This window comes from Panthera pardus, unplaced genomic scaffold (genome assembly GCF_024362965.1).
Source record: "Panthera pardus isolate Hobbes unplaced genomic scaffold, ASM2436296v1 HiC_scaffold_24, whole genome shotgun sequence".
In the NCBI taxonomy this organism is placed as follows: domain Eukaryota; kingdom Metazoa; phylum Chordata; class Mammalia; order Carnivora; family Felidae; genus Panthera; species Panthera pardus.
Genome location: NW_026526810.1, coordinates 110476079 through 110494218, shown reverse-complemented (window position 1 = coordinate 110494218; position 18140 = coordinate 110476079). Strand labels below are relative to the sequence as shown.

Here is an 18140-nt window from a genome sequence, read left to right as displayed (position 1 = left end):
CAGTACTAGGTGTTTACCCAAAGAATGCAAAAATATTAGTTCAGAGAGATACACGTACTCCAGTGTTTATAGCAGTTTTCTCTACAATATCTAAATTATGGAAACAGCCCACTGTTCATCATTTGACAAATGGATAAAGATGTGGTATATATATATGCAATAGAATATTACTTAGCCATAAAAAAGAATAAGATCTTGCTATTTGCAAGGACGTGGATGGAGCTAGAGAGTAGTATTAATGCTAAGCAAAGTAAGTCAGAAAAAGGACAAATACCATATGATTTCACTCATGTGTAATTTAAAAAACAAATGAGCAAAGGGGAAAAAAAAGAGGCAGATGAAGAAACAGACTCTTAAATATAGAGAACAAGCTAATGGTTACCAGAAGGGAGGTTGAGGGGCGGGGGGGGGGGGTTGTTAAATAGGTGACAGAGATGAAAGAGTGTACTTGTTTGTGATGAGCACTGGGTGGTGTATAGAAATGTTCAATCACTATATTGTACGTCTGAAACTAATATTACATTCCTAACTGGAATTTAAATAAAACTTAAAAAGTATATAAATAGGCCAAATTTTAAAAAATGAGCAAAGGTATGAATTGGTATTTCTCCAAAGAAGATATACAAATAGCTAATTAGCACACAAAAAGATACAGATACTCAGTATCATTAGTCATTAGGAGCATGCAAATCAAAATCACAAGATACTACTTGTTTAATACTAACTATTAAAGGATGGTATAATTTAAAAATTGATAGAAAATAAAGTGCTGATAAGCATGTAGGGAAATTGAACCCGTCATACACTTTGATGGGAATGTTAAATGATGCAGTGCTATGGAATATACTTATTAATCTAGAAAGAAATGTACAAGAGTATATTTGAAGGCTACTATAAAACTTCAGAGACATAAAAGACTTGAATAAATAGTGTTAGATGGAATAGGTCAGTATTATAATGTCAGTTTTTCTCAAATTAACTAATGAACTTAAGGTGATCTTAATTAAAACACCAAAGTTTTTTTTGGACAGGAATTGAACAAAATTATTCCAAAGTTGATAACAAAGATTGAACATAGGAAATAACCAGGAAAATTCCGTGGGAGAAAAATTAGTGAAAGTGACCATGCCAAACCATGTTAAAATGCATTCTTAAATTAACCGTAATGATCAAAATAGCATGTTATAGTGCCACGATAGAAAGACACAACAGTAGAACAAAATAGAAAGTCCAGGATAATGTAATTTTTAAAAATATATATTTGGCATTTTAAGTCAGTGATTAAGGGTAAAGAAACAAAAAGAACTTAATATATGTGACAAGGCACTAAGAATGAGATGCCAGAATTTGTTAAAATGTCAGAACAATGATGCAAATAGTTCAATTGCTAAGATTTTACTCTTTTCCACTGCTTTATTTTCTTTGGTTATTGACCACAAAATTAAAATTATATTTTTGGACTTTGAAAAAGGCCAAATATCAACAGAAAATAAAGCAATCCTTTCTAGAGCTGAATTCAACCAAGGAGGTATTTAAAAGTCCATTCATCATTGTCTTCTAAGCTGAAAAATAGAGCTTTCCAGAATTTGAGTGTAATATACCTATCACTGTTGCATCTAACTGAATGATGAAAACAGTCTTCAGTGAGAGAGTACTTTATTATTTCTGAGTGTGAGTCAATCTGAACATCTAGAGCTAGTTCAGAGCCACCAAACATTTGACTTTTCTGATAGCCTATAATTTGGGGGTAAAATTGTTCTAACTTAGTAGAAAAAAGAGGTAAGCAAAGATGATAAATATGGAATCTGTCTTAAAGTTATCCTTTGTTGAGCCAGACAGAGGTACACATGAAAATTTGCTACCAGCATCCTTTCTTATTGATATGAAACACTATTATGTATTGTTTTTAATGTAGTAGTTTAGAAATTCTCTAAAATTTGAGGCCCTTGTATATACTGAGTATCCATAATGGATTCAGTGATGTTGAGTTTGAGAAAACATTACCACTGTTTCTCATCTATAAAACCAAAGAGTGGAACTAAATGTGGATCTAGATAGAAAGTGTTTAGAAAATAAAATTTGTAGGCAAAATTTGTTGCATTTGACAATCTAAAATAGAATATGTAAAGATTTATCTTGTTGGATTTCATATTATTCAGATTTGGCCTAAGGAGGTTAGACTCCTTCCGCTTAGAACTATATATAATACATCATTTGATTCACTAAAAAGTGAGGATTCTTCCTATTTATATAATGTTCACTCAAAATTATAGCTGTTAAAATTCTTCAGACATTTAATTATTTTGGTCTTAGGTAATGATCGTTATGATTGATGCCTCAAGTTACTTGAAGTCAAATAGTTTCCTAAATTGATTGTAATACACTGGTTTTATGCACTTATGCAGTATTGGAAAGATTTGAGTAAAAATGAAAAATTCCATACGTATGAGCATTATAAGATGGTTCGTGGTCAGGCTGCTTGGGTTTGAGTATTCACTAGCTAAGTGACCTTGGGCAAGTTACTTAAACTCTATGCCTGTGTTTCCTGGGGTTCTTGTTGTTCTGCTCTCCCATACATTCCCACTATTTCACCTCTATGCAGGACCAAATGGTGGGAGATATACAAAGGGGGAAAAAAGCAGAAAGGGTGTTGGTCCCATCTTCCTGGAATCACAGTTTCACTAACCAGGAGGAAAGTTCCCCTCCCTGAGAAGTGTGGCTCTTGCAGGTTTCCATTGCTGCCATCAGCGCCACCACCACAGGATATTTTGGGGAGCTGGGATGTGAGACAACAAAGAATTAAGAGAGATAAATAAAAGGGAGTATGATTCCTATACTCTCTCCTGATCTTAGAGCCACAGCTAGAGTGCTTTTCCCAGAGTTCTTTTTTATTTCCCTCAGAGTTCTTTCTTTGCCACAGCACTCACTTTTGGATTTCTGGCTGTGTTAAGTTCAAACTGGAAGCATCAAAAAAGAGAGGGAGGAAAAAAGGAGGAGGATAATGGGAGGTAAACTCCCTGCCAGTTCAGAAGTACCTTAGGGTGCCTGGATGGTTCAGTCGGCTAGGCATCTTGAGAGTCTGGCTCTTGATTACAGCTCAGGTCATGATCTCACAGTTTTGTGAGTTCAAGCACTGCATCAGGCTCTGCACTGATAGCATAGAGCCTGTGTGGAATTCTCTCTCTCCCTCTCTGCCCCTTCCCAGATCCATGCTTGCTCACTCATTCTCTCTCTCTCTCTCAAAATAAATAAATATTTAAAAATATATATCTAAGATCCTGGTATTCTTCTTGAATTTCTTTTCTACTCTTTACAAAAGAGACCTCAGATAGGTGCTCCATGCATTCTGTCCAGGTTTTATGGTTTCATTCAGCGGGTTGGACAGAGAAAAGTGGGTCTACTCAATGTTAACCCAGAACCAGACCATAAATTTCCTTTTAAAAGAGAGCACTTTCAGGGGCGCCAAGGAGGTTCTGTCGGTTGAGTGTCCAACTCTTGATTTTGGCTCAGATCGTGATCCCAGGGTTGTAGGAGCTCATGAGGCTCTGTGCTGAGCATGGAGCCTGCTTAAGATTCCCTCCCTCCCTCCCTCCCTCCCTCCCTCTCTCCCTCTCTCTCCCTCCATCTCTCTCCCCTGCTTGCAAGGCTCGCACTCCCTCTCTCTCTCTCCCTCCCTCTCCCTCCCCTGCTTGCAAGGCTCGCGCTCTCTCTCGCTCTCTCTCGCTCTCTCTCTCTCTCTCTCTGTCACAAAATAAATAAATACATAAATAAGAGTACTTTTGTAATATTCCCACCATCCCTTCTGTTTTCTCTTACCTATTCCCATGCTAAGGTACAGTTTGAATTACATTACTGTAACCTTGCAAAAAAAAGCTTTATTAGCTCTCTATAGACTCTAGGATTAAAGAGAGACTCGGGGCCCATGGGTGGCTTAGTGGGTTAAGCGTCCAGCTCTTGATTTTGGCTGGGGTTGTGATCTCACGGTTTGTGTGAGTTCGAGCCCCACATCTGTCGAGCTTTGCGTTGACAGTGCGGAGCCTGCTTAGGATTCTCTTTCCCTCTCTCTACGCCTCCCTCACTCACACACACACTCTCTTTATCTCCAAATAAATAAACATTTGTAATTAATAAATAAATAAATAAATAAATAAATAAAAGACACATTCCAGCATTAAAGTTCCCAGCTGTATATACCTCATGTTCTAGCCAAACAGGAATACTTGCAGATATATAGTTATGCTTTTCTACACCTATAACTTTTGTTAAATTCTCTTGGCCTGAAATAGTTTTCTAGCCTTTAAATTTTTGCCTCTTCAAATTCTACACATCTTATAAATATTTTTTTTAATGTTTATTCATTTTTGAGAGAGACACAGGGACAGAGACAGAGCGTGAGTTGGGGAGGGGCAGAGAGAGAGGGAAACACAGAATCCCAAGCAGGCTCCTGGCTCTGAGCTGTCAGCACAGATCCCAGCTCAGGGCTCAAACTGACAAACCCCTCTACACATCTTTTAAAGCTTAAGTGTACTGCCCTCTTAAAATTTGTTTTTTAGTTCTCTGCCCTGCTCTTATATGCTTGCCATAAAAGGAATATGTGATCTCTTCATCCTTTGAGTAACTGTTCTTTTTATTTGTGCCTTTTTCAATATGTGTGTATACATATACATACATGTATTTATATATGTATACATACACAGTTGATTTTAGGATTATTTTTTGTGTTCAGAGACACAGTAACTGTGTCTAGCACAGGCTATTATATTCAGATCCAATAGATTTAGGTAACATTTAGTGCTTACCATGTACTTTTTCACTTCTCTATAACAGCTCTTTGAGACATTTATTCTAAATCTCATTTATATGAGGACACTGAGGGTTAGAAACATTATCTTAACTCTTCTATAGTAGTAGTTTCTTACGTGCAGAAATTTTGATATTCAATTTTCTACCAACTGATACTTACCATATAGTAGCTACTCAATAAGCATAGCAATAACCCTAACTTTTTTCTTCTTTTCTACAGTACCTCGGCCATGTAGAAGTTGATGAGTCAAGAGGAATGCACATCTGTGAAGATGCTGTAAAAAGATTGAAAGCTGTATGTATTTGATGGTTGCCAGGGTTGATCTATATGCTGAAATATTTTTTTTAAAGATTTTGCTCAATAAATTTTAATGATTCGCTATCCAATAACAGTATTTCTCTTAAGGCAAAAGATGTGGGCTCTCTAATAAAGAGCATCTCATGTTGTCATCCAAAGATGTCAGTAATAAAGACCAATTTTGCCAATTTAGGCCAGACATTATCCAAAAGTTACTTTTGATTCAGAACCTAAATTAAACAAGTGGTATGAAATCTTACAGATGAATAATGTTCTAAAACCAAGAGAAAACTATTAGAGTTAGTGTCTTAACTGTGATAACTGGGTTTTAATTACTGATTTTAAATTTACTACAATAAACAGCTTTCCAGGAAAAAGTAGAAGATAGAGTTACCTGTGATGATGGCTAGTGAGGTTTACAGTTGGGGGGAGGGCTTATTATTTTGGCTACTACTCCCCAGTTTCCTTCTATATACTCCTTTTTTTTTTTTTAATTTTTTTTTCAACGTTTTTTATTTATTTTTGGGACAGAGAGAGAGACAGAGCATGAACGGGGGAGGGGCAGAGAGAGAGGGAGACACAGAATCGGAAACAGGCTCCAGGCTCCGAGCCATCAGCCCAGAGCCCGACGCGGGGCTCGAACTCACGGACCGCGAGATCGTGACCTGGCTGAAGTCGGACGCTCAACCGACTGCGCCACCCAGGCGCCCCTCTATATACTCCTTTAACATAAACAGTGTATTTCCCCTGCCTTTTGCACAAACTTGAGCATACTTGAAATGGAGAGGCCTTTTCCAGGATACATAATGTTTTCTTTGCCTATTATACCATAAAACAAATCCCAGGCACAGGCCTGTGTATTTAGTAAAAGGAGAGAATGGATTCAGAATTCATAAAGGTTTGCAGTAAAGTGTTAATATCATATTGTGGATAGATTTGAAGAATGTTTCATAAACTCTGACAATCCTCTTCGCAACCTTCCTTCTCTCCAACGTGTGGCCTTTTACCCTTTTGCTATGAAAGCATTAACCATTACTTTTGCATGCCCTGCCCTAGACAGCATTAAATACTTGTTGCTTTAGGTTTGCTGGTATGGTAGGCTGTCACAAGTCTGGCTACTAGTGAGTGCTTTTTTTTTTCTCAATTTGCTTAATAATCAAAACTTTTCTACTTCTTGGTACATCTCATATGACCTCTCTTCTGTAATCCCTCAATATAAAAGATACAATAATAAAGAAGCAACCAACTTAGAGAGGTCTATTATATTTTGGAACAAATGTCTGTGAATCTATTGTAGAAGGGAAAGGAGAAAAATAACTGATTATAGTATGCAAAAAACTAAAAATAAACCAATATGTAGACACATGTACATATACACACACATACATAACATTTACCTCAGATTTTGGTCATTTAAATTCTTAAATGATTGAAGCCCTTCCTAGTATAATCATCATTAATGTTAAAGGGATTATATTCATCTATTATGATATGTGAAACTATAATTTATAGATTGGTCATGTCCACTTGAGTTTATTCTCCAGTTACATACAGCCTAAGTAATGTAATTTTCCAAGAAACATAAATTCAGTCTCTTCTTTAACAAAATAATTCTAAGTTCACTAGAAGAATAAGTTTAGCTTAGAGAATTTTTAAAGTAATGCAGTGATTTGCCCTACTAGTCACTAAAGAATATTTTAAGCATCATAATACTAATGATCGAAAACAATAGACAAATCAGTGAATAGACTACATAGGCCTGAAGCAAACTACAAATAGTTATTAAATCTTATAACTTATATAACTTACACTTAGAAGGCTAGTCTTTTAATTCAGAGTGTGGCTTCATGTTCACTTTCTAAATAAGGGAAAACTAGGGATGGTTTCAGTTTGTACAGAATATATTAAGAAATGGTATTTAGTTTAATGAGCAGTGAATCCGCTTAAGTGGTTTTTTTGAGAGAGAGTGAGAGAGCTTGAGCAGGGGAGGGTCAGAGAGAGGGGGAGACACAGAATCTAAAGCAGGCTCCAGGCCTGGCTCGATCCCAGGAGACTGTGAGATCATGACCTGAGTCGAAGTCGGATACTTAACTAACTGAGCCATCCAGGTGCTCCTTAAGTGTTTTTTTTTAAGCCTACTTTTCATTAGAAACATCTCTTCATTATATACATAAGTTAATTGTGTAAAATACAAATGAATAAAAACAGTACATAAAATTTCTTGCAATCCCAGAGATGGCCATTATTCACCATCTAATTTTATTTTTGTTTTTATTTAAAGCTTATTTTTTTACTTGGAGAGAGAGAGAGAGAGCGCACAAGTGGGGTAGAACAGAGAGAGAGGTAGGGAGGGAGAATCACAAGCAGGCCCTGCACTGCCAGTGCAGAGCCTGACACAGGGCTCGGACTGACAAACTGAACTATGAGATCATGACCTGAGCCAAAATTATCAGTTGGACGCTTAACCAACTGAGTCACCCAGGCGCCCTTTCACCAGCTAGTTTTAAAACTAATTTTTTTAGGAGCAACTGGCTGGCTCAGTCAGAAGAACATGTGACTCTTGATCTCGGTTGTGGGTTTAAGCCCCATGTTGAGTGTAGAAATTACTTAAAAGTATAAAGTTAATAAAAAAAAATAATTTTTTAATCAAATGAAATTTTTACCTTTTTTTTTAACCATGAAGATTATAAACTATAAACATGATTATTTGAGGTATGGGACTATTTAGTTAATAAAATTTAATGGGTTTTATTTTCATCAGAAATAGTAACCAAATTGCCATTTAAAAAATTATGCCTATGCCTGGAACAGTGTTTGGTACATAGTAGCCACTCAAAAAATATTTCTAGAATGAGTATACAGAACACAATTAGGTCCTCAATATGTGGTCAAATCAAATCTCCTAACAATTATCATCACCATATGTTACATTTAGTGTTTTAAAGTTTATGAAACCCTTTTATGTATCTCTAAAATATCCTGATTTCCCTATGGTCGTTTATGACTAATACGAAGTTTTATATATGTCAGTTGCTTTTCTGGATATACTTAAACTTTTAAACTTTCAGGGGAAATTGACCACTTCTAAACTTTTCATTCAAGAAGTTCTTTAAAGTTTTTCAAACTAATGCTATCCAAGAGACTTGGGGCAAATGTTGTGTATAATTTCAGATAGGTAAACATGTATTTAAAAAATAAGATTGAATTTTTGGGTAATCGGGGTCAATTCCTATTTATTATAGTCAATAAAACTCCCCCTTACAAATATTCTTTCTAATTCTATACTGAGAGGCTTGCAGTAAGTTGGAATTCTTCAGGATGTTGTTCTTCTCAGACCATATTAGTTCACAAATATTTATGATTTTTCTGTTCTTTTCATAGTTTTACTGTGCAGAAATTTCTGGTTGCCTCCTGCCCCTTATCAAACATTCATCAAACATCTATAATCTGCTGTGCCAGATGCTTATATTGTACCAAAAGCTATGTCTCCTTCTTAGAGTTTCAAATAAATGGAAGTAAATGTAAAAGAAGATTAAAGAAGAAATATGTAACTAGTTTGAATGCCAGAGTTTTAAAATTTAAAGAATTATATAGCTCAGATATATCAGTTAAGTAGCAAAACAAACATCGTAAACTTATTACTTGGATGATACTTGAACTAAAAATGTGACATTCTAGAGCTTCTTAAATTTATAAATAATTGAGGAAGCTGGATAATTTGCAAGTATGGTTTCTATTTTTCCTCAATGTAGTCTCTTATAATTTAGGATTACTTTAATATCAACTAGAAGTTATATGCATAGTTAATATTCTCAAACAAAATGATACTGTAACTAAACAAAATTGAATTTTCAAAATGCTTTTCAAGAGCATAAATATGTTTAAATTCTTTTTACTTTGTATGATAAAGTTAGTTAAAGGTATTTTTCTACTCATTTATTTTGTGACATGAGTGCACAAATTAGCTGCATTGGGACTTAGATTGTATAGGATAAATAATAGAAACAACTATTGCCCATTTTCAGTGCCTTTAATGACATAGGCAGTTGCAGGATGAGTAGTAATGTCATTTATCAGTCTATTTTGTAAAAAGTGTATAGGGCCTTTGGTTATCTTGCTTGACAGTAGTTCAATACACTCTTCCTTTTAAAGGTCTTTTCTTCCCGTTGTCTCTGAATGTCTCTCCTTCTCTGTCTGGGTTTTAGACTAGTTTCATTATACTGACAGTTTCTAATATGTTGTTTTTTTTATTCACTATTTGATATATTTGCTTTAATATATGTTCTTGTTTTAGCAGGTAAAAGAATCATAACTTGTTTTAAAAAAACACTAATATTCTCTGATAGCTATCTTTTAATGCATTTGCACGTCAACTTTTTTTGTTAACATCTGAAGTCTTTTATGAAGAGGGCAAACTACATGTTTAACAAGAGCTTTCCTGGGAGCTAAATTAAATATTAACAGATCTCCTTCCCTCACCTCCCTAGCCCTCAAGAATGGTGAATCTTTTAACTTGGGCTGCATCTTTAAAAGCTGATGGTTACTCACAGTCTAACAAAACTAGGGTCACCAAACTTGGCAGTAGAAATAAACTTACTCTTATTACAATAACTACCTCAATTACTTCATTGTTTTTCCAGCTTAAGTTCAAAACATTTTTTTGGAAATATTTGATGCTGTTTGTGATTTTCAAAACTTAGGTGGAAAACAAACTATTCAGTGTTTGAGAGTAGTGAATGAGTTTATAAATTGTTTGAGAGAGCAAAATTTCAGTACATTTGTCTTTTTCTAGATACTTATCCAACATTAAACGCTGATTTTAAAAACGAAAAGCTTAAAGTATAGTTCAACCAGAGTTAGGAAATGTAAAGTTAAGACAGCTTGGGTTAGAACCCATCTACTTTGCATTCAAGTTCTGATTTTAAATGGTAGCCAGCTTTCAAAGTTGTACATGCTTAAAGATTGGTGCTGGGACCATAGTTAGATAGCTCTCTCTTATCTACATAGTTTCAGAGCTGTATACTTAGAACTGTCAATGCAAGTTTCTTTATTCTAAAACAGTAACATTTTAAAAGAAAACAAAACCCAATTTTTAAAATTTGTGGTTCTTGTTTGGTTCTCAGATATATTTGTTTTTTCAGCTGCAATGAAAACATTAGCTTTGTGTTCTTTATAGCTGATTTATTCTCTTTTTGGAATAGCACGTATCTATTATTTCCCCTATGATTGTTGTGGAATTGATCAGCCAAGAAAAAACATACAAATTGACCCTAATGCATAAGTAAGGATTCTCTAAGTAACCTCTTGAACTCAGTAAGAAAAAGTTTGACAAGGATTCTTGCTGCATACTCATAATTTAATTTTATGTGTTGCATTTTTTATGTGGTTATTCAAATGTGGACTGTTTTTTTAATTCATGACTTCCACATAGTTGACCACTGATGTTTACATTGAAAAAATGTATATGAAAATTGAAAAATGTATTTACTACTCACTATTAGGAAATTTAAAATGCAAATCTTGCCAAACCAATATGTGTTCATCTTTTTCTCTGCTGCCAAATTTGGATAATCTCTGTTTCAAAAGTAAATACAGAATACTAAACTAACTAGTTGCTCTGCATGGATACACAGGTTCTGATTTCTTCTCACTCTTTTCATGGATTCTTGGGCCATATAGTATGTTTCCCTGCATTTTCATGCACCCTTCCTTTTTCCCTGTCACTCCTGGTATGGATAACTCTTTAAAACTCTCACTCCCTCCCCTTCTCCTACTTTGCCCTTTACCCAACTTCTGTATGTGCTTATTGGTGTGAAACCCTGGGACATTTAGCCCATACAATAATAGCGCTCGACTTGTCCCCCTGTTCCTCCAGGAAAGGAAGTTCTTCAAAGGCTTCTTTGGAAAAGTAAGTTTGATGCCACATTCGTGCTTGCTTTATAAGGAGTTACACCCCTAGTATAGCACTGACATTGGTTTCTTCATAATACAGGAATTGATTTGACTATAGAGGGAAATTAATAAATTGGAAACTTGCTATCTATGATGTTAACTGTGTGTCTGTTGATACTAAAATCCAATAATTAAAGCAGATAAGTTAAAAGAGGATTATTTCCTCAAAGCTAGGTATTAAATTTAATTTGATCTTACAAAGCTGTTCATACTAGCATATTAGCTGGGTTTTTAGCAAGTGGGTTTTACTTAGTGCTCAATGTTGAGGGAGAAATGGGAAGAAAAACTAAGTTCGAGTGGAAATTGAATGTACACATTTTACATTCAGTGCTAATACTTTTATTTTTCAGTCTAAATCAAATTTCAGGTAAAGTGAGTGAAAGTACATAAACCTACATTTGGAGATTCTGTGATTTTTTTTTTTTTTTTAAACCTGGGCTGCTAATCTAAGAAAAATGATCTTAATTAGTCTACCAAATATCTATCATTATGTGGGATATTCTTTCTGTACATGCTTTTCAAGTAATGATTATTTAATGTTCAGAGTTTCTTAAAATTAAGAATATATATACAAATAGCTAAATACATTTCTAACATTTTTGTGTCAAAGCTTATCATTGTTTAGTTTTGAGTAAGTGCTACAAAATAATTCAGACTGAGACAGCATAAGAAAACACTACTGTCATTGGATAACTGACTATAAATTATAAAAAGTTAATGTGAATATAAAAATCCCATCACAATTTTTTTTTTTACTAGGTGGTTTTGTTACCTTGGAAATTTGTTTTAAAGAACAAATAGTTTCCATTTCTTAAGTAAATATTTTAGTTGTAACTTGTTTTTACATGTTCATGTAGGTCACCTTTATACTATAAATTTGTCTATAAACAAATTTGAAGAGGTTGAATGGCTTGATTCAGTTTACTGCTGTGAATCTGAAATAGAAAGTCATATAATTTACCCACATATGTCACAATAAAATTTCTTAGTAGACATCTTGAGTTTGAGTTAAATTAACAAGTCTATATCTAGAAAGAACTAATCCTATAGATATCTGCATCATTACAGTTAACCCTGAACAATGCCAGGGATCAGGGCCTTCATCCCTCTCCGCAGTGGAAAATCCCTGTATGATATTTGACTCTCCATGAACTTAACTACAGTAGCCTATTGTTGACCTTACCAATAACATAAACAGCCCATCAACACATATATTTTTTTTAATGTTTATTTTTGTGAGAGAGACAGAACACAAGTGGGGGAGGGGCAGAGAGAGAAGCAGACAGAAGATCTGAACATGCTCTGCACTGAGAGCAGAGAGCCCTAAGTGGAGCTCACACTCAGGATCCATGAGATCATGACCTGAGCCAAAGTCAGATGCTTAACCAACTGCGCCACCCAGGTGCCCCATCAACACATATTTTGTATGTTATATGTATTATGTACTGTATTCTTATGATAAAGTAAGCGAGAGGAAGGAAAATGTTAATTAAGAAAATCTTGTGGTACCTGGGTAGTTCAGTGGATTAAGCGACTGACTTCAGCTTAGGTCATGACCTCACGGTTCATGAGTTCTAGCCCCACATTGGACTCTCTGCTCTTGGTGTGGAGCCCACTTTGCCCGCTTCGGATCCTCTGTCTCCCTCTCTCTGCCCTTCCTCCACTTGTGCGTGCTTACTCTTTCTCTCTCTCTCTCTCTCTCTCAAAAGTAAACATTAAAAAAAATTTTTTTTAATCTTAAAAAATACATTTACAGTACTGTATTTATCAAATCTGTACATAAGTGGATTTACACAGTTCAGTATTCAAGGGTTAACTATATAAATAGGCATTATAATTGTTAAGGAAGTTTTTGTGGATATTTATTCTTTTCCAAATAGAATTTCTCAAAGCGATTTTACATCACCATAATTATTATACAATTTAAACTAGCTTCCAAGTGATCAGTTTTTAATATGTCTACTTAGTAAAACAACCTTGGGACACCTAGGTGGCTCAGTTGGTTAAGCATCTTGATTTTGGCTCGGGTCATGAGCTCATGGTTTGTGGTTTGAGCCCTGCTTGGGTTTCTCTCTTTCTCAAATAAATAAACTTAAAAAAAATAATAATAACCTTGTATAGACCTTGCATAGAAGGCTAGGTTATAGAAAATATTGATTTGGTTTATAGAAAAAACTTGTTAAAAGGTTATACAACATGCTGTTAGGGAACAAAGGTAGCTTTCAACTCAAAATCATCCCAAAGTGGCAATATTCATTGCTATATAGAATGGAGTCAGGGTGCACTTACAGTGTAGCTGAACTGGGTCACACTGTTGCATTTTGCAACATGATTATATGGCATGAGAAAGAAAATTAAGAATCATCTCAATCCTTAAAATAACCCTGAAATTATTATTCTCCCTGTTTTACAGTGAGGAAACTAAAGTTTATAGAGCTAGGTGTCCTGCCCAAATTCACAGATCTAATAAGTGGTAGAAGCTAGAATTTTGGACCCAGATAATTTGACTCCAAAGCCCACATTCTTAGTCACTATGCTATACAGTCACTCTGTTTTCTTATTATTTACAAACAAAGTTTTAAAGATTGAAGCTTGGGGTGCCTGGTTGGCTCAGTTGCTGAGTGTGGCTCTTAATCTCAGGGTGGTGGGTTAAAGCCCCGCACCGGGTATATAGATTACTGAAAAATAAAATCTTTAAAATAAAATAAAATAAAAAGATTTAACCTGAAAAGGTGCTAATAAATAGCTTCCTATAAACTTATTTCACTTTATGTTTTTTTGTTTATTTATTTATTTTGAGAGAGCGTGTAAGCAGGGGAGGGGCATAAAGAGAAGGAGAGAGAGAACCCAATCAGCCTCTGCACTGTCAGTGCAGAACCTGATGTGGGGCTAGAACCCACAAACGAGATCATGATCTGAGCCAAAATCAAGAGTCAGACTCTTACCTGACTGAGCCACCCAGCCACCCCTCAACTCACTTTTTTTATTAAGGCTTTAAAGAGTTTTTTTCAGGGGTTCAAACCAACATTTTATTTATTTGGAGATGCTTATTTATTTTGAATTTGTTTTAATATTTATTTTGAGAGAGAGAGCTTGAGTGGGGAAGAGGCAGAGAGAGTCCTAAGCAGGCTCTGCACTGGCAGCACAGAGTCCAGCTCGGGGCTTGATCTCACAAATCATGAGATCATGACCTGAGCCGAAACCAAGAGTTGGACGCTTAACTGACTGAGCCACACTGGAGCCCCTTATTTGGAGATATTTAAATCATACTAGTGAGTTTTACTCTCACAGAATTTCCTTAAAAGACGCTCAGCAGATGGGCAGTAGGTGTTGTACAGAAGTGTGGAATCACTAAATTGTACATCTGAAGCTAATATTATACTATATGTTAACTAACTGGAATTTAAATAAAAACTTTTTTAAAAAGGAAAAAAAGATACTAAACAATCTCCTACTAGCATCTGTGAACCATTGTGACTGTCAGAATTCTTTTGTTATTGAAGGGAGAATTCTTTTTATGGCAGGACAATTTTATTCTAATGTACAATTTTTTATGTTATAGTAAGTCATTTAAAAAATTATAAAAACCAACGGGGAAGAAGCATTACCCATAATCTCAGCAGGAATGTGCTTTTAAATGAAAAACTTTAATTTGGAGCCTTTTAAATCTTTCAAATTGCCATTATTCAACCCACTTGCGCACTAATCTACAAGAAATTGCCTGGCGGAAGAGACTTGGTTTGTCAAGTTTGCCAGGTCAATTGTGGCTTAATGAAAGCTGAAAATGAAGAATCTCATAGAACAGTATATGATAGGTAGGTTTTTTGTTTTTTGGGGTTGTTTTTGTTTTTGTTTTTTATTGCTTATTTACCTTTGAGAGAGATAGAGAGACACAATATGAGCAAGGGAAGGGCAGAGAGAGAGGGAGACACAGAATCGGAAGCAGGCTCCAGTCTCTGAGCTGTCAGCACAGAGCCCGACACAGGGCCTGAACCCACAAAGTGTGAGATCATGACCTGAGCTGAAGTCGGACGCCTAACCGACTGAGCCACCCAGGCGTCCTGGTAGGTTTTAGGGGTTTTGTTTTTTTTTGTTTTTTTTTTTTTTTTAATTAAAGTATAGTTCACATATATAACATGTTAGTTTCAGGTGTATAGCGATTTTATAGTTAATTACATTTTGAAACACTATGATAAAGGTAGTTATCTTCTGTAACCATACAATGCTACTACAATATTATTAACTATTGAGTTTTTAATCCAGTACAGTTTCTCATAAATTTTGACACTTTCTTAGCCTTCATGTCATGTATGGTTTAGTGGTCGAAGATAAAGAAAACAACAGTTAGGAAGAGGGATGTCCACCAAGCACATTTGCATAAAAGTAGGTAGATAAAAAGATTATTAGCCCTGAATCGGGATTTATAGATCATCGCCAGGAGGATTGCTTCTTCTTTTTCCTAAGTTGTTTCCTGAACCTGACCAATGGGTCACTTCCCTATTCCTGCATCACCAGTTAATGGAAGCAGTGTCTCCACAAGCTTTTGCAATAGGGAACAGATAAACCTGAGTCTGTTACTGTATTATTAGCTCATTGTAAGCTTATATGCCTCTTGGGTTTTTTTGTTTTGTTTTGTTTTTTTGAGAAAGAACACAGGCACATGTGGGAGAGGGGCAGAGAGGTAGACAGAGGGTCTGAAGTAGGCTCTGCGCACACAGCAGAGAGTCCAATGTGGGACTCGAGGTCATGACCTGAGCCGAAGTCAGATGCTTAACCGACTGAACCACCAAGGCGCCCCAAGCTTACACACGTCTTTAGAAAGAAGGAAAAAAACCCTGAGAACCATTTGCCAAACTAGCTACATTAAATTGCTCACCATTGTTAGGAGAGCCAAGAATGTACTCAACTTTTTAGGATGTACTGCATACAGCTTCATTAGTGTATTTGGCCGTACCTAATAAATACTTGATTAACTCAAGTGATTACATGACACTTAACGTTTGATTGAAAAGGATTTTATAATTTTAATATATTTGAGGCACCCTCTGAGCTAGGTAAACTATATTCCCATTTTATGAAGAACTGATTGAATACAGAGATATGAAATGTTCTTAGGCCATTGTATTAGAAAAATTCCAGTCAGTCTACCTCCTGCGAGTCTCTCTTCTATGAATTTCCTTTACTACTCACATAAAGTATTCATTTCTGGTCCCCAAATATGTAGAGATTTTTTTTTTCTCCCACACCAACCAATTTTTTGCAACCTCAGCTGGTTATTCCACACTTTAGCTCAGTTCTAACACTGTCTACCTGGAGATAGTGTCTGATCCCACACCTTAAGGGCTCAGTCCCACAAGACTTCCCCTACCCTACTTCCAATGCCAGTCACAAGTAGTAAGTCCCAACGTTACCTACAAATTCTGTACAGTTTGGCTAAAACCTGGAGGTTCCCACAATTCCCTCCTCTGGTTTAATTTGCTAGAACAGCTCATAGAATTTAGGGAAATACTTAATTATGTTTACTAGTTTATTAAAAGATACGATAAAAGAAACAGAAGAAGAGCTACACAGTGTGAGGTCTGGGAGGGTTCCGGGAGCTTCTGTCCCTGTGGAGATGGAGTGTGTCACTCTCCTAGTATGATGCATTTGCCAACCTGGACGCTGTCTGAACCTTGTACTATTGGGGTTTTATGGAGGCTTCCTCACATAGGCGTGATCAATTATTAATGATTTCTAACCCCTTTCCTTCCCTGGAGGATGGATCTGAGGTAAGGCTGAACAAGCTTCTCATCATGGCTTGTTCTTTCTGCTGATCAGCCCTTATCTAGGAGCCTACCCAAAGTTGCCTCATCGAACAGAAGATGCTCCTTATCAGTGTCCTTATCACTTAGGAATTTACAAGGGTTTTAGGAGTTCTGTGTCAGGGATGGAGTCACAGACCAAATATCAGAACAAGAGATGCTCACAGTGCTCTTATCACTTGGGAAATTAGGAAGTTACAAGGGTTGCAGAAGCTTTCTGCCCAGAACCAGGGGCAGAGACCAGTATATATTTTCCATTATCTCAAAGCGATTTGCTTATATTTATATAGAGCTTTATAGTTTGTGATATGCTTTGACCTAATTTCTTATTTACTGTTCACAACCACTCAGTGAATTAGGATAGTTCATGAAACTACATTTTACAACCAAGCTCAAAGAAGTCACCCAGTTAGTAGTAAAGAGCAGTGCCTACCCTGAAACCAAGGTTTTCTGAAACTTGGTGCAGACTTTTTCACCTACTCCATATTGATGTTTTCTCAGAAGTACTCTAGATAGCACAAGGGCCTGAATGTTTCCCACAAACATGCATTGTATGCCTTGCACAGTTTATAAATTTGAATTAGTTGCCAAAATGTCAAACATGAGAGTTTTCACATGAAACTTAGAATATCTTAAGAATTGGAAGATCTGGTAAAACAATGCTTTCTATGTGGCAGCAGTGGCTTGAGTTGAGTAGCCAGTGTACCCTTTGGTTGCCTATTTGCCATAATCCCTGCAACTCCCTAATGTCCTTGCACTCAGCCTGCTTCACTCATTTGTTATCTGCTTTTAACCCTGTAGATATTTGAGTTTATGAACTCCTCCTTGGGCTATTATGTCACTTTGAATTCGGAGAGGGGAGGGCACTTCTAACTGTGTAAAAATCACCAAAAATACTATATCTGTTCTTAGCAGATCCTGTTAATGTCCTGCCAAATATATTTTTTCATGTTCTTTTGCTTTTTCAGTTGTTAAATGGCATAATTAGAAATGGTTGTCTTTTAGAGAATGCATGGTTGAAGAGTAATATGTGGTTATATTACTTTCAGTCCTAATTGTTGAGAGAAAACATTTTGTGGTATTAATGACTACTCTTAAAGTCAGTGTACTCAACATCTACATTCTATTTTAGATTTCCCAGATTTTCTCCTCTGTAACAAATCATACTTACTGCTTACCTTCATTCTGGATCCTTTTCTTTAAGAGAGAGGGAATATCTGCTGCCTCTTTCCTTGTCTTCCTGTTTTTTAAATTCCCATGCCCTTATGTAAATTTTACCTTCTTTT

The 18140-nt window shown here is 35.8% G+C and overlaps 1 protein-coding gene and 1 long non-coding RNA gene across 11 annotated transcripts in view; both read left to right on the top strand.

Moving 5' to 3' along the window:
• Positions 1 to 18140, top strand: part of NUMB (NUMB endocytic adaptor protein) — a 201734-nt gene that overhangs the window by 151995 nt on the left and 31599 nt on the right. For 7 of the 10 annotated variants that reach the window (XM_019427063.2, XM_019427072.2, XM_019427062.2 and 4 more), the window contains 2 exons: positions 5024 to 5098; positions 10977 to 11009. In XM_019427063.2, coding sequence (XP_019282608.2) covers positions 5024 to 5098; positions 10977 to 11009 — 108 coding nt within the window. The remainder of the gene's footprint in view (positions 1 to 5023; positions 5099 to 10976; positions 11010 to 18140) is intronic. The other 3 variants (XM_019427066.2, XM_019427073.2, XM_019427065.2) reach the window with 1 other exon arrangement.
• LOC128773033 (uncharacterized) lies at positions 5106 to 6351 on the top strand. Its single transcript, XR_008417257.1, has 2 exons — positions 5106 to 5561; positions 5806 to 6351. It is a non-coding gene; the product is annotated as an uncharacterized LOC128773033 (long non-coding RNA).